Source organism: Giraffa tippelskirchi, chromosome 12, assembly GCF_054371585.1.
Source record: "Giraffa tippelskirchi isolate mGirTip1 chromosome 12, T2T-mGirTip1v1.2.pri, whole genome shotgun sequence".
Classification (NCBI taxonomy): domain Eukaryota; kingdom Metazoa; phylum Chordata; class Mammalia; order Artiodactyla; family Giraffidae; genus Giraffa; species Giraffa tippelskirchi.
In genome coordinates, this window is record NC_137286.1 from 1,677,078 (window position 1) to 1,689,446 (window position 12,369).

The window sequence follows — 12,369 nt, forward strand, 5'->3', positions numbered from 1 at the left end:
GCAGAGTCTCAAGGCCACGACCCTCGGCCTCTGGAGGTCAGCCTTGAACACCCTGACGGGCCGCACAGCCTCCTAACTCACAGGCACCTCTACTTCCACTGCCCCTGGACAGACCCCAAAGCCAGGCCCACACTGGCACCCGCACGTCTCCCGGGACACCCCTCTCTACCACCCCCGCCAGCCTCTGGCTTTCCCACGCACCTTTGTTCAGAGCGTGCGTGCCTCCCTCACAACGCCCCCGAAAGCGTCCACCAGTGCCTAAACCCCCCAGCCACACTCAGCCTGAGAAACAGCCCACCCTAGCTGGGTCCACAGAGACGGGGGTCCAGGGGACGGACACAGGGGGCTTCCAGGCAGCCAGCTGGGTACCAGCCGCATGAGCAGCTGGCTTGGTAGCCCCCAGACCCCCGTCCTCTCCCAGCTCTGCACCCCTTGGCAGGGTGACCTCGGGGGGCCCACCCTCGCCAGTCCGCTCCGACAGGATGGGGACCAGCCTTGGGGCAGTGCAGGGGGCCTAAAGGGCACACGTGGGGTGCATTTACAAACTGCAGAGGGTGGGGCACGCCTATCCCCTCGGTCTGCGTCTGAACCTGTCAAGAGTGCGGAGACCCAAGGACGGAAGGGCAGATAAAACCCAGAAGGGCCTGGAAACGCAGGGATGGAAATCCCAGACCCTCAACACTCCCACCTCAACGGTGTCACTGTTAATGGAACAGTACAGCCTGTCTTCCCTCCTGACCCGTAGGGAGAAGGTATCTGCTCTACCCTTCCCCACCCAGTATACACGCCTCATCCAATCAGCAAATGACTCGCAAGACCCCCATCCTGCTCCTTGAACCCTCGATATAAAAGCAGAGTAAGGATCCCTGTTCAACGTTGGTTCCTCCCTTGAGCTGGCCCGCTGTTCTAACAGCATCTCCCGCTCTAATAAACTTTATCTCCCTCTCTGTCTCATGTCTGGAAATTCTTTTCCAACCCACGCCCGGAGCACGACAAGGGGCTGCCTGCACCTGGGACCCACCAAGAGGGTGCCCAGCGGTCCATGGTGGCCCATGGCCGAGACGGACACCCACCTGTGGCCCTCTTCTTGGGGGATTTGAGGCTGCGGGAGCGGGCGCCTGGGGAGGCGGCCCCGCTGTCGCTCATGGAGTCGGGGGCCGAGGAGGTGCTGCCCGTAGCCTCGCTGTCCCGCAGGACGCTCTCGTAGCCGCTGCTGCCGCCGCTGTGGTAGAAGAGCGCAGTGCGGCCCATGGCGGGCGGCAGCTCCCCGCTCAGCACACTGCTGTTGTCGCTGCCGTGGCCACTGCTATAGCGCTGTGGCCGCCGGGGTGCCGTCACCTTGCTGTACGGCGAGGGTAGCGCCGGGCCGGTGGGCGGCCGCTCCTCCGACACGTTCACGCCGCTGTCATTGCCGCTGTCCGAGTCGGCCGAGCCCCAGGAGGGGCCGCCCCGGCCGCGGGCGCCCCCGGCCGCCAGCTCATGGACGCGGCTGTGGGTGGCCCGGAGCGCCTGCTTGGTACCCATGATGGTACCCCGGCTGGTCTTGGCCCCGACGCTGGGTGCCGCGCGCGGGGCTGCCCTGGGACCCGTCACGGGGCCACAAGGGGCCCTCCCCGCCGTGGGGGCCAGCAGCTTCGCCGAAGAGCCCAGGGCCCGGGGCCCGCCTGCCGCTGCGCTGCGGCCCTTGCTCCCGCTGCTGGGGGGCTTGGGGGCCCCCATGCCCTTGGCGGGGCTGCTCCTACAGGCGGGCGCGGGCCCAGGCGTGGGGCTGGTGGGTGGCACACCCAGCCGGGGCACAGTGCGGGCCGGCCGGCCGGGGGCTTCCCTGGCCTTGCTGCTGCCGTGCGCCAGGCCCTCGCAGCGCTCCAGAGACCCGTGGGCGGCGGGGCGGCACGCTGCCTCTGCCTTGCTGGTCCGGGCCTTCAGGCTGGACGTGGCCCTGGGGATGGAGTGGTCAGTCCGGCCACCAGGCCTGGCCTCCCCATCCCCTCGGAGGAAGGCAGCAGCCGCGGGCCAAGCCGGGCTCCCGGCCTGGGGAGAGGACGGCCCCAGGCCGTTCTTGTGCTCCAGGCTGGACTTGCGCACAGGGGGGGCTGGGGGGGCCATACCGCCCAGCCTCGCACAGAACCCCCCCTTGGGAGCCGCACTCTTCTTGCTGGCGGGGGTGGCCTTGGGGCTGCCCAGGCAGGCCGCTGCCTCCGCCGGGGCATCCCCGAAGGAGGCGGGGGGTGTGCTCACCCCCAGCGTGGTGGCCCCCCTCCGTAGGGGTGGGATCGGAGCCACGACTTCTGGCCTGGGGGCCACCCTGCCCACCTCACAGCCATCCACCACCCTCCGGGCACAAGCCAGCATTGGGGCTGGGCTGGGGGCGCTGCCGGCTGAAGCCAAGGGCGGCGGCGGGCCACAGTCGTCAGCCCGGAGCAGCCAAGGGTCCTCGAAGAGGCCTCCAGGGCCAGGCGGGCCCGCGGCCAGTCGGGGGCAGCCCACGCGACCGGCTGCGGAGGTAGTCCTCGGTGTGCGGGGCAGGCTGGAGTGGAGGGTCTGTGAGGAGGCCGGTCCCCGGGAAGACACCGCAGACGGCTCCCGGCTAGGTCGGCCAGGGGCTGCCACGGCCTCCTCCACAGGACGAGGACCCCGGGTGGGCCCAGGACTGTCCAGTCTGCTGCACTCTGAGTGCTGAAGGCCGCTGTCCTCCGGGGAGCTGCTGTCTGGGACGGAGGAGCCCAGCGAGGGGGGTCCTGCCGGCACCTCGGGGCCGAGGCTGTCGGCTGTGCAGACGCTGCCCTCGCTGAGCCAGGAGCTGCCGGATGAGCTCTGGCCGCCACCCGCCCAGGCCACCCCGTCCAGGGCTCCCCCAGGAGGTGGGGAGGTGTACGCATCAAACTCGTCGTTGATGCTGCTGATGATGCTCACCGGCCTCGAGCCCGAGGCCAGGGCCTGCAAGGAGCAGTCACTGCCGAAGCTGGCCAGGCTGGAGGGGCGCCCGGGGCCGGCGAGCCCCCCCAGGGACAGCTCCTCCACCAGCGTGAACACCAGCTCATCCTCCCCGTTCAACTCCACAGGCTGCTGCAGGGTCACCGTGGTGGTCAGCAGGCCCCGCTCCAGCCGGTGGCCATGTGTGGGCAGGCAGGGGCGCTCGGCCTGCCCACTCCTGCCCACGGGGGGCGTCCGTACCACACCCGCACCATCGCCCCCGCCAGGCTCCTCGGAGGCCCCGCCAGCTTCCGGCTGCCAAGGCGGGGGCGGGGCCGGGTTGGGCAGCGGCCTCCCGCCTCCGCCCGCCGTGGCCTTATCTGGCATGGGCAGCTCAGGCCTGGAGCTGCCCTCCTCTCTCTGGTCAGCACCAGCCTTGGGGGGTTCCAGGGCACCCCGCTGGGTGTCTGGGTTGGGGCTGCTGCGAGGCGTGCTGGCGGCCAGCGGAGCACCCACGGGCGTCCTGGGGGCCGCAGCCTCAGGTGGCGAGGGTTTCCTGCCCGTGCGGGCTGGGCCGGCCTGGGCCCCAGGGGGGCCCTCGGTGCTGGGGATGCAGCCCAGCCGCTCCTGCAGCTCCGCGAAGGTGCTGCAGCGGAAATGGTCAGCCTCGCGCGGGCCTGTGGCGGGGCAGGGGCGGCTCAGGGCGGGGATGATGGGCACGAAGTCGGGTGGGCCCTCGCTGTCCGTGAGCTCGCGGTCCGATAGCGCCGTCCCACCGGGCCCCACATAGATGACCGTGTCGCAGGACTGCTCACTGCTGGAGGAGTAGTCGGGGTCGCCGGGCGAGCTGGCGGCCAGGCGGTCGGGGTCCGGGGCCACGGCGCGTGGGTGGAAGGGGCGCAGGTGAGGGGGGCGGCGGGCACGGCCTTCCTCACACGAGCTGTCCCCGCCGGAGGAGCTGGACGCGTACTGGGGACAGATCAGGGCCCCCCTGAGCGGCGTCCCACCGGCCCCTCTCCCCCGGCACCCCCAGCCGCAAGCGCCACGCTCAAGGGACGGAAGTGACAGCATGGCCACCAGTCTCGTCCCCCACAACACCAGCACCAGACCCACACGGAGGACCTTAGGTCCCCAACACAACCAGACCTTCTCAGCAACATCCAAGGACACGGTCAACCGAGTCGCAGGGAGACGAGGCTACGCCCTCGGCACACAAAGCGTTAAGTGCAAACCCAGGGTTCAGACCCAGGGCCCGGGCCCCAGGGCGTGACCTGCAGGACCAGGCCTGGGAGGGTACAGGCCACGGAGGTCCAGCGGGCTGCCCTGGCCACACGCCTACCCGGGGCCGGGTGGACAGAGACCAGGCCACCACAGCCCCCAGTGTGAGCCATTCCAACTCTCCTGGGGGCAACCGTGGGCATGGACCCTGCCTCCTCCAGGGCACGAGGGGTCCCAGCACCACCGCCACACAGGCAGGGGCCCAGGAGGTGAAACCAACCTTGACCTTCTTCCTGCGCAGGCGGTGGACACGGGCAGCCAGCTGCACGGTGCTGAGCGTCTCGGCATGGCGGGCCGGCGCGTCGGACACGTGGGCGATCATCGTGGTGCGGCAGTTGGCGGTGGCTAGGGTCTCCCGCAGCAGCGCGGTGAGCCTGTGCTCCCTGGGGGTCGGGGGGTGAGGCTCAGAGGCTGAGGGCCTGGAGGCGGTGCTGGGGGACCACTGGCCGTGGGGGCTGCTACAGGGCTAGAGGGAGGGAGTAGGGCCTCCAGCTGGACCAGGGCCGTGCCTGGCCCCCGGGTCAGGTCTGACATCTGCCTCTGGCCCCCCAGGCCCTGGGCAGCAGGACCCCCTGCCAGCCCTAGGGTAGCAAAGCCAGTCACACAATGAGGAAGACAGGACAGAGGGGTGAAGGGCCATGGACACCCTGGACACGCCTGACGCAGGCTGGGCCGGTTCCCCAGGCCCACCCAGGACCCCACACTTACCTGTAGGGCACGTGCTTGGCTCCACTGACCAGCGCCAAGATGACGCTGCCCAAGGCCGACAAGGACAGGGATGGGGGGCCCCCGGGGGCCTCTTCACAGCTGCCCAGGTCAATGAGATGAAGGCGGCTGCGGCCTCCGGACACTGAGACCAGAGGGTGGGAGGTGAAGGCTCAGCCCCAGGGCCCCCGGACCCACGACGCCCAGGACTGTCCGGGGCAGAGAGCCCCGACCCCACGACGCAGGCGTGCGGCCACCTACTTCCGCCTCTGCCACACTTCTCCACGCGGTACTGGTACACGTGCAGCGTGAAGAGCACGTGGGAGCCTCCCCGGGCGTCCTCGCGGGCGGCCAGCGCCGCGTCCAGGTAGAAGGCCGCCTTCTCGGCCGTGGGCGCCCGCAGCTCACTCTGGTTCTGGAGCTGAGGACAGACGGACGTGGGGTTGGCGCCCGAGTGACTCGGGCCGAGCTGTCCCCACAGCTCCCACCCCCAAGGCTCCCGCCCCCAGCCCGTGGCTCCCGCCCCCCGGGGCGGGGTCAGCATACCTGCGCCCCGCACACCGGGTCCTCCCGCAGGTACACGCCCGGGGACTGGGTGTCCTGCAGGCTGCCGGAGGCCACCTCGGCCAGCAGGTCCCGCAGGCTCTGGCCCCGGCCGCACACCTCCACGGCCGAGACGCGGACGGAGAAGCGGGCGCCCGTCCTCTCCCTGCGCTCGTCCATGAGCCTGAAGAGCCAAGAGATGGCGCAGGGCACGACGCCCAGGCTCTGCGGTGAGCTGTCCCTCCCGATCATGGTGTAGGACTTGCCTGCGGGCCGGCGGATGGGCCCTCAGAGCCAGCCGCGCTGGTGGCCGCATCCCTGGCCCAGCCCAGCGGCCTGCTCTCACCCGCTCCACAGCCACCTGACGTCCAGGCCTGTAGTCTCGGCTTCTCTCCCCTGCCCGTAGGGGACAGGCCCAGCCCCAGAACCCCCCAGAAATGGCCTCCAGAGACTGCAGAGCGGGCGGTCAGGGGCACTTACCAAGGCTTGCGTGGCCGAAGGAAAAAATGCAGCCATCAGCCCCACTGACCACCGACTGGAGCACATCGGCCACGGTCCCCGAGCAGACCTCGGCCTGAGGGAGGGGCAGAGAGTCAGGCCGCCACCCTGCCTCCTGCCTCTTCTGTCTCATCACACACAGACAGTGAGTCCACGAAGTGGCCAGGAGGACAACAGGACCAAGGACACAGAGATCTCCACGTGGACACACAACACACACAGACTGGACACAGACACACAGACACTCGCAGCATGAGCCGACAGACACAGCTGACAAGCACACACAGTGCACACGCACGCACACAGAAGTCACACTGCCATTGTGGCCACGCTGGGCACACACCACAGCACACGCATGATCACAGCACGCACACACCACAGCACATGCATGATCATGGTGAGCACACACCACACTGCACGTGTGAGCACGGCAAGCACAGGACACACAGAGGAGCATCCCGGGGAAAACAAGCTCCTCATGGAAAGCTTCGGAGGGTGGGCTCTGGGCCTGAGAAGCAGCCCGGAGCTGGTGGACACACACGAGGGTGGGGAGGCCAGCGGGGAAGGGGAAACACAGCCGATCTGCCCAGCCGCACCCAACCCCTGCACCCGGGCCTCCTCTCAACGTCTCCTGCCCACCCTGCATGAGAAGGGGTACAGGTCTGACCATCTCCCATCGTCCTGAGCTGCCAACCCACCCTGCCCGAGGCCGCCCCGCCCCCTCACCTGCTCCGAGTCCTGGGGGAAGACCGCATCGAAGGCAAACATCTTGGGGACAGCAGCCGTGGGGGCACGTCGGGGGCCCGTGGTGCCCGGGGGCCCAGCAGCTGGGTCGTAGAGGGTCACCTGCTTCTTGCGAGGGTCTACCTTGAGGAAGGACGTGGACTCGGCCGAGCGCTGGGCCCCCTGTGCAGGCCAGATCCGCAGCATGACCTTCACCTGCAGAGGCGGGCGGAGCGGGCCTCTCAGCCGCACTAATTACAGGGCAGGGGCAGCCTCGCGCGAGTCGGGACAGCAGGCCCGGCCGGCACGGGGTCCCCGCCGCAGGAATGCAGCGTCCGCGCCCCAGCCCCAGGCGGGAGCACATCCCACATGAGGTCAGCGAGGCAGGGAGGCCTGGCGGGAGGAGCACGCCAGCACAGATCAGGGAGCCTGCGGAGGCGGGCACAGGGCGGACAGAGGAAGCAGACCCCAGCTGCCCCAGTGGGCAGAGAGAGAAGACAAGGTCGGGACCCAGAGGGCACCCCCGCGACTCGGGGGTTCTCACACCCTCTCGCTGGCCCCGATGCAGAGCCAGGACCAGGGGAGTAAGCCCCAAGACCCGGGCCTTCGAGAGCAGAGTCACCTGCATGGGCTCCCCCCCAGCTCTGCCAGCTCCTTGGCCTCGCCAGCCATTACAGTGACCCACCCCCAGGCCTGCGCAGGCTTGAGAAGGGAGGAAACGCACTCAGAGAGGTCCACTGTCCCACCTGCGTCACACAGCCTGCGGGCGGGTCTCCTGAAATCCCAAACCCCAAATCTGAGGCTGGAGCGAGAAGGGGCGAGAGGGGAGGGGAAGCAAGAGGCAAGACCTGGGCCCCTCACCAGAGCCTCAGGCATGCTCCTGAGGGCGTGTCATCCCCTGACCCCCTGCCCCCACGCCGCGGGTGGACAGGGGTTGCCCCTGCGCAAGGCCCTCCCCACACCCCACACCCCCGACTCCTGACCTCAGGCAGGCTCTGCATACAGCAAGGTGCAGCCCCAAGGAGAGACGGCGGTGCTGCCGGGCAGAGGGAGGGCAAGGGCCCCGCCCCCACCCCCAGTCTCGGTCCAGCCTCACCTCCTCCAGGGAGCACTTCCAGCCAGCTCCCAGCCCCAGGCCAGAAGCCTTCAGGGCCCTGAGCACATCTTCCCCGGCCCACGGCCCAGGGTGGGCAGCGTGGGGAATGAAGGAGGGAGAAACTCTGAAGCGGGACAGGCTGAGGCCCGCGCCGCCCTCAGGAGAAACTGGCTCCAGGGCTTCTGACCCCAGAGCCGCGGGAGGCCAGACTCACACCCAGGACAAGGCAGGACCCAGAGGCAAGCCCGTCAGCATGAGGAACGGGGAAGAAGAGGGCAAGCTGATCCAGGAGGAGACAGGAATTCTGACGTCAAGGGAGGGTCAGGGGAGATGGTGGGGAGACCGAGGCCAGGATGACAGGCTGGGACAGTGGACACAGCAGGCTGGGACAGGCTCCGCTGAGCTCAGGGACCAGCAGGCCGCCCGGCAGCCTCTGCCACTGTGTGTCCCCCAAACCCAAAAACAGATGCAAAGCTCACCCGTGCCGCCCACCCACTTTCATGCCCAGCTTCCGGGTCTAGACCCCGAGCCCCAGTGTCTCCAAGCAAACAGAAGCCTGGGGGCGGCGGGGTGACGGGGGCCAGAAACTTAAGATGCAAGAGCCCAGAGCAAGTTGCACTGCAGACACCCCAAAACCTGCACAGAGAACCCAGACCTCGGGCCAAGAGGGGCCCAGAGCTGCCGGGAGAGCTGCCCCAGATGAGCCCCCCACCCCCCAGGAGAAAGTACTAGACCCCGGCTTCTGCAGGAAGACACCAGCCTCTGCTGAAACCTCCGATTTCTCCACCACAGTGTAAATCAAATTACCAGACTCATCTCAGAGCCAGTATTTTTCACGGATTTAATTGTAAGTGACAGATACATAACGCCGGCAAAATTGGTTTACCGTGGGTAGTTCGCGTGCGGCGCCACTGACGCCCCTTCGGCATTTGGCAAATTGACATGCAAACCGCTCTGCTAAGGAGAGGCGGTCCTGGGGGAGATGCAGGGAGAAATACTCCTCTACTGAGCTCCTCCAACCCGGGCTCCATTAGGCGAGAATCGATTCTTTTATTCCCTGACGACACGAACAAAACTATTTCATTTCCAAACGCCGCTGCCAAGCAGACGAACATGTGCCCTTCCCAGTAATTTTTGGCAATTTTTTTTCAGCGTGAACTCCAGGCCATGTCAGGAGCCAAATGGGTTCTGCAGATCGGAGCGTGTTCCCGCGGGGTCCCCACCACCGTGGCAGCTCCACAGCCGCGTCCTTTCTGTGAGGGCCTTTCATTACCAGGGAAAATGACAGGGTCTCCCCGCCAGACAAGCACATCTCCCCCTAAATGTTCAGCTATTGCAAAGCACCCGCTGAGTAGCTGCCAGGTAGGGAACAAATACATTTTGCATAAAAAGGGGCTTCCACTCCTAAGAGGGGGCCCAGGCGGGCATGGGGGAAGGGGCCGTCTTCTGTAATTCCTCACGATGATGAATTATCTTAAGTGGCACATTAATGTCAAGAATCGAGCGTAATCTAACTTCTTTTCTCTGACAATATTAAATGCCTTTCAGGAGGCATTTCTGACTATGTGATATTCGTGCAAATAACATCATCCAGGGAGGCAGGGAGGAGGGCCTGGCGGGGGAGGGGAGCGGGGAGAGGGCTAAGACAGCTGGCCATGGGCTTCCTGCCGCCAGGGGTGGGGATCTGCTGGCAGTGGGGTGCAGGGAGGGCAGGCCCTGCCCACCCCGGGGTGGAGGGGGAGGCCTGTGCATCCCAAGCAACAGGGCAGCAGCAAGAAAGCCAGGTCTATGCCTTGAGGCTCGTCAACCCTCCAGCCGCCCGGCCCCACCGGGATGGGCCCAGGTCAGAGCCAGGCCCAGAGTGTTTAGAGCCCCTCCCACATGGCCAGGTCCCTCTCCAGACCCAGAGCAGAAGCCCCCTGGGGCGCAACCTAGGCAGCACGATGGACTGAGCCCAGGGGTGTGCGTTCAGAGGGTGTGGGCCTCTGGGTGCTGCAGAGGCCGGGCCCAGGGCCTGGGTGGGAGGTGCAGAGTGGGCTGAAGGGGTCCATCCTCAGGGTCGGGGTCCCGCCCTCCCTCTGCCTGCGACGGCGCAGAGCCCCCTGCACTAAGGTGCTCACGCAGCCTGACCCGGGCCCGGGGGCAGTCACAAGCAGCCCAGACGGGGCCCGGCTGGAAACCGTCTCCGCAGAAGGGACAGGAGCTGAGAGCCAGCCGGCTGTGACAGGCAGGGCCCTTCACCCTGCAGGCCTGGCCCCCCGAGCCCTGGGAGCATTCCCACTCAGCTGAGCACCCCGTCCCCCATTATCGTGTCAGGATGCGGTGGGGCTTTGCCTGGACTCTGGCAAGCCGAGGGGTCCCAGCCATGCCCCTGCCTTGCCTGAGAGACCAGGTGTGGGGGTTCCTGCAGTCAGACCCCAGCCTTGAGTCCCAGCAAGCCCTGGTCGCCCCACCCTACTCTGGGAGTGGCCGGTGCTCCTGGGACCCCCCCACCCATTTCCCATATCACCTCTCGCCTCCAGTCCCCCAGGCTCCCCGCTGCCATCTGGAGCGTCTAGGCAGCCCGGGCCTCAGTCAGCCCATCTGGACACAGATGCCCCTGGTCCAGCCCCGGAGAAGGCAGCAGGGTCTCTCACCTCCCACTCCCCCAGGGCACACGTGCCCAGACACCCCAGCCTCATCCCCCACCCCAGGGTCACCACCGACTCGGGGTGGGGCCTACCTTTCCAACACTGCTGGGGTTGTCCTTGGCCTTGGAGGTGGCCCTGAGCAGGCAAGGGGGTGCGGGGGGCGGCCACAGCTGCAGGACCCCGCTGAAGTCCGTGGGGTAGGTGGAGGCCCGGCGCGGGGCGGGGGACGGCGGCGGGGGCGGTTTCTTGCGCTTGGTGGCCAGGCTGAGCTTCTGGGCGGCCCTGGGAGCGGGGACAGGGGGACGGGGGGCAGGGCACTCAGCGCTGTCCTGACGCCTGCCCTGCCCTACAAGCAGGTGCTCGGTCAGCACTTCATTCCCGCCAGCCACGTAGAGGCCCCTGGGGCTGCGGGCTGCCACGTCTAGCCCCTGGCGGCTCAGCCAGTTCAGGCCAGGCGACCGGGCCCGGGCAGACGCGGGACCTGGCCCCTCCCAGCACCCTGCACCGAGCACATCATTTTTTTCCACCGTCCTCCCCAACTCAGCCACTGCCCTGGTTCCCACTGTCCATCCCAAAGCCCCGGCCCCCAGCCCCCTGTCCGTCTCCAAAGCTCCCGACAGGAGGCCCCGCACCCGCGGGCAGCACGGCCCCTCGGCCTGCCTTCCACTAGGCAGAGCTACCGGCGTTTTGCTTAACTCCTCTCATCTTTAATAGGAGTTGTCTTTTAAGAGACCCCAGGGACGGCTTTCCTCCTCGCGTGGTGTCATCCAGGAAAATAAAAGTAATCTACGGTGCGTGGCGGCTCCTTAATAGCGCAGTGGGGCAGCCGGTGCGTGCGGGGCGGGGAGGGGGCCCATAGGCAGCCCTGATGACGCGGGCCCGGCACCCTCAGCCAGGGAGGGCCGCGCCTTCTCCGGCCACGAGCAGGTGTAGCCCCAGTTTCCACCTGAGCCCATGTGTCCTAAACCTGAAGCCTCCTGGACAGAGGAGTCCCGCGTCCCCCTCCCGCCACCCCGACCCCACACACGCATCACACCCGGGGCAGGATGGAGGCTGAGAGTGTCCGCAGGCGCAGGGTGAGAAGCCGGGCCCAGAGGACTCGGGAGGGCAGGGCCGCGCGGAGCCGCAGCACGACTGTCCGAGGAGGCGGCTGGACTGGGCAGGGTGGGGGCCAGGGGACCCCGTCCAGCTCAGCTCTCAGGGCTCCTCCCGCCCCGCCCACTCCCCAGCCCAGCCTGCAGCCCTGGACCCCGGCCACCCTGGGTGAGGCCACGGTTCCCCACCCACCACCTACGGGAAGATGCGACCGCCCAGCTCAGAGGCCTGCAGTGCAGCGGGCAGCCCTGCCCCAGGCCCTGCCTGGGGACAACCAGAGCAGGTGGGCTGGCCCCCAGCCTACCTGGGCAGGACAGGGGGACATAGATAGATGTGTGCCCGTGGGGTCAGCTCATCTCCACGTGGGCGCTGGGGCCCTGCAGCCTGGACGTCAGGGAAGGGCATCACGAGGACTGCCCAGAACCAGCCTGCCTGAGGGGGCACCGGCCAGGGCCTCAGGGTGACCAGACCGACCGGCAGACGGCCACGGCCAAGGCGAGTCCCTCGCCCCGCCACAGCTAGCCCCCTGCTCCTCCCAGAACCAGCTGGGCCCCCCCCAAAGGCTGGGGGGACATCCAGAACCCACAGCTCCGAGGCTCGAGGGCTCGTGGAGACCAGGAGGACCGGGGAGGCACTGGCAGAGGCTGGACGCCATCCGGCTATGGAGCCCAGAGCAGAAGGCAGGGCTCGGCCTGCCAGGGCACCTGCCCTCTCCGTAACCCTCTCGGGAGTTCAGGTTCCGGCGCAGGCCTCTCTCAGCCCCGCCCTGACACCTCCAGGGCTCCGGCAGCGCACCGGGAGGTGTCCTTCCCCACCGGACACGCCCAGGTCTTGCCACTGGACAGACACTGGACCCTTGGACCGCACCCAGGAGGCTGGGATGTCCCT

The 12,369-nt window shown here is 67.8% G+C and overlaps 1 protein-coding gene across 3 annotated transcripts in view; it reads right to left on the reverse strand.

The window, feature by feature from the left end:
• Positions 1–12,369, reverse strand: part of KIF26A (kinesin family member 26A) — a 37,751-nt gene that overhangs the window by 2,478 nt on the left and 22,904 nt on the right. For all 3 annotated transcript variants that reach the window (XR_014070862.1, XM_081548532.1, XM_081548531.1), the window contains exons 5-12: positions 10,479–10,668; positions 6,664–6,876; positions 5,920–6,013; positions 5,443–5,705; positions 5,158–5,317; positions 4,900–5,041; positions 4,412–4,574; positions 1,074–3,882 (exon numbers count right to left, since the gene is read on the reverse strand). Coding sequence is in view for 2 of the 3 variants with exons in the window: in XM_081548532.1 (XP_081404658.1) it covers positions 1,074–3,882; positions 4,412–4,574; positions 4,900–5,041; positions 5,158–5,317; positions 5,443–5,705; positions 5,920–6,013; positions 6,664–6,876; positions 10,479–10,668 (4,034 nt within the window). In the remaining variant the exon portion in view is untranslated. The remainder of the gene's footprint in view (positions 1–1,073; positions 3,883–4,411; positions 4,575–4,899; positions 5,042–5,157; positions 5,318–5,442; positions 5,706–5,919; positions 6,014–6,663; positions 6,877–10,478; positions 10,669–12,369) is intronic.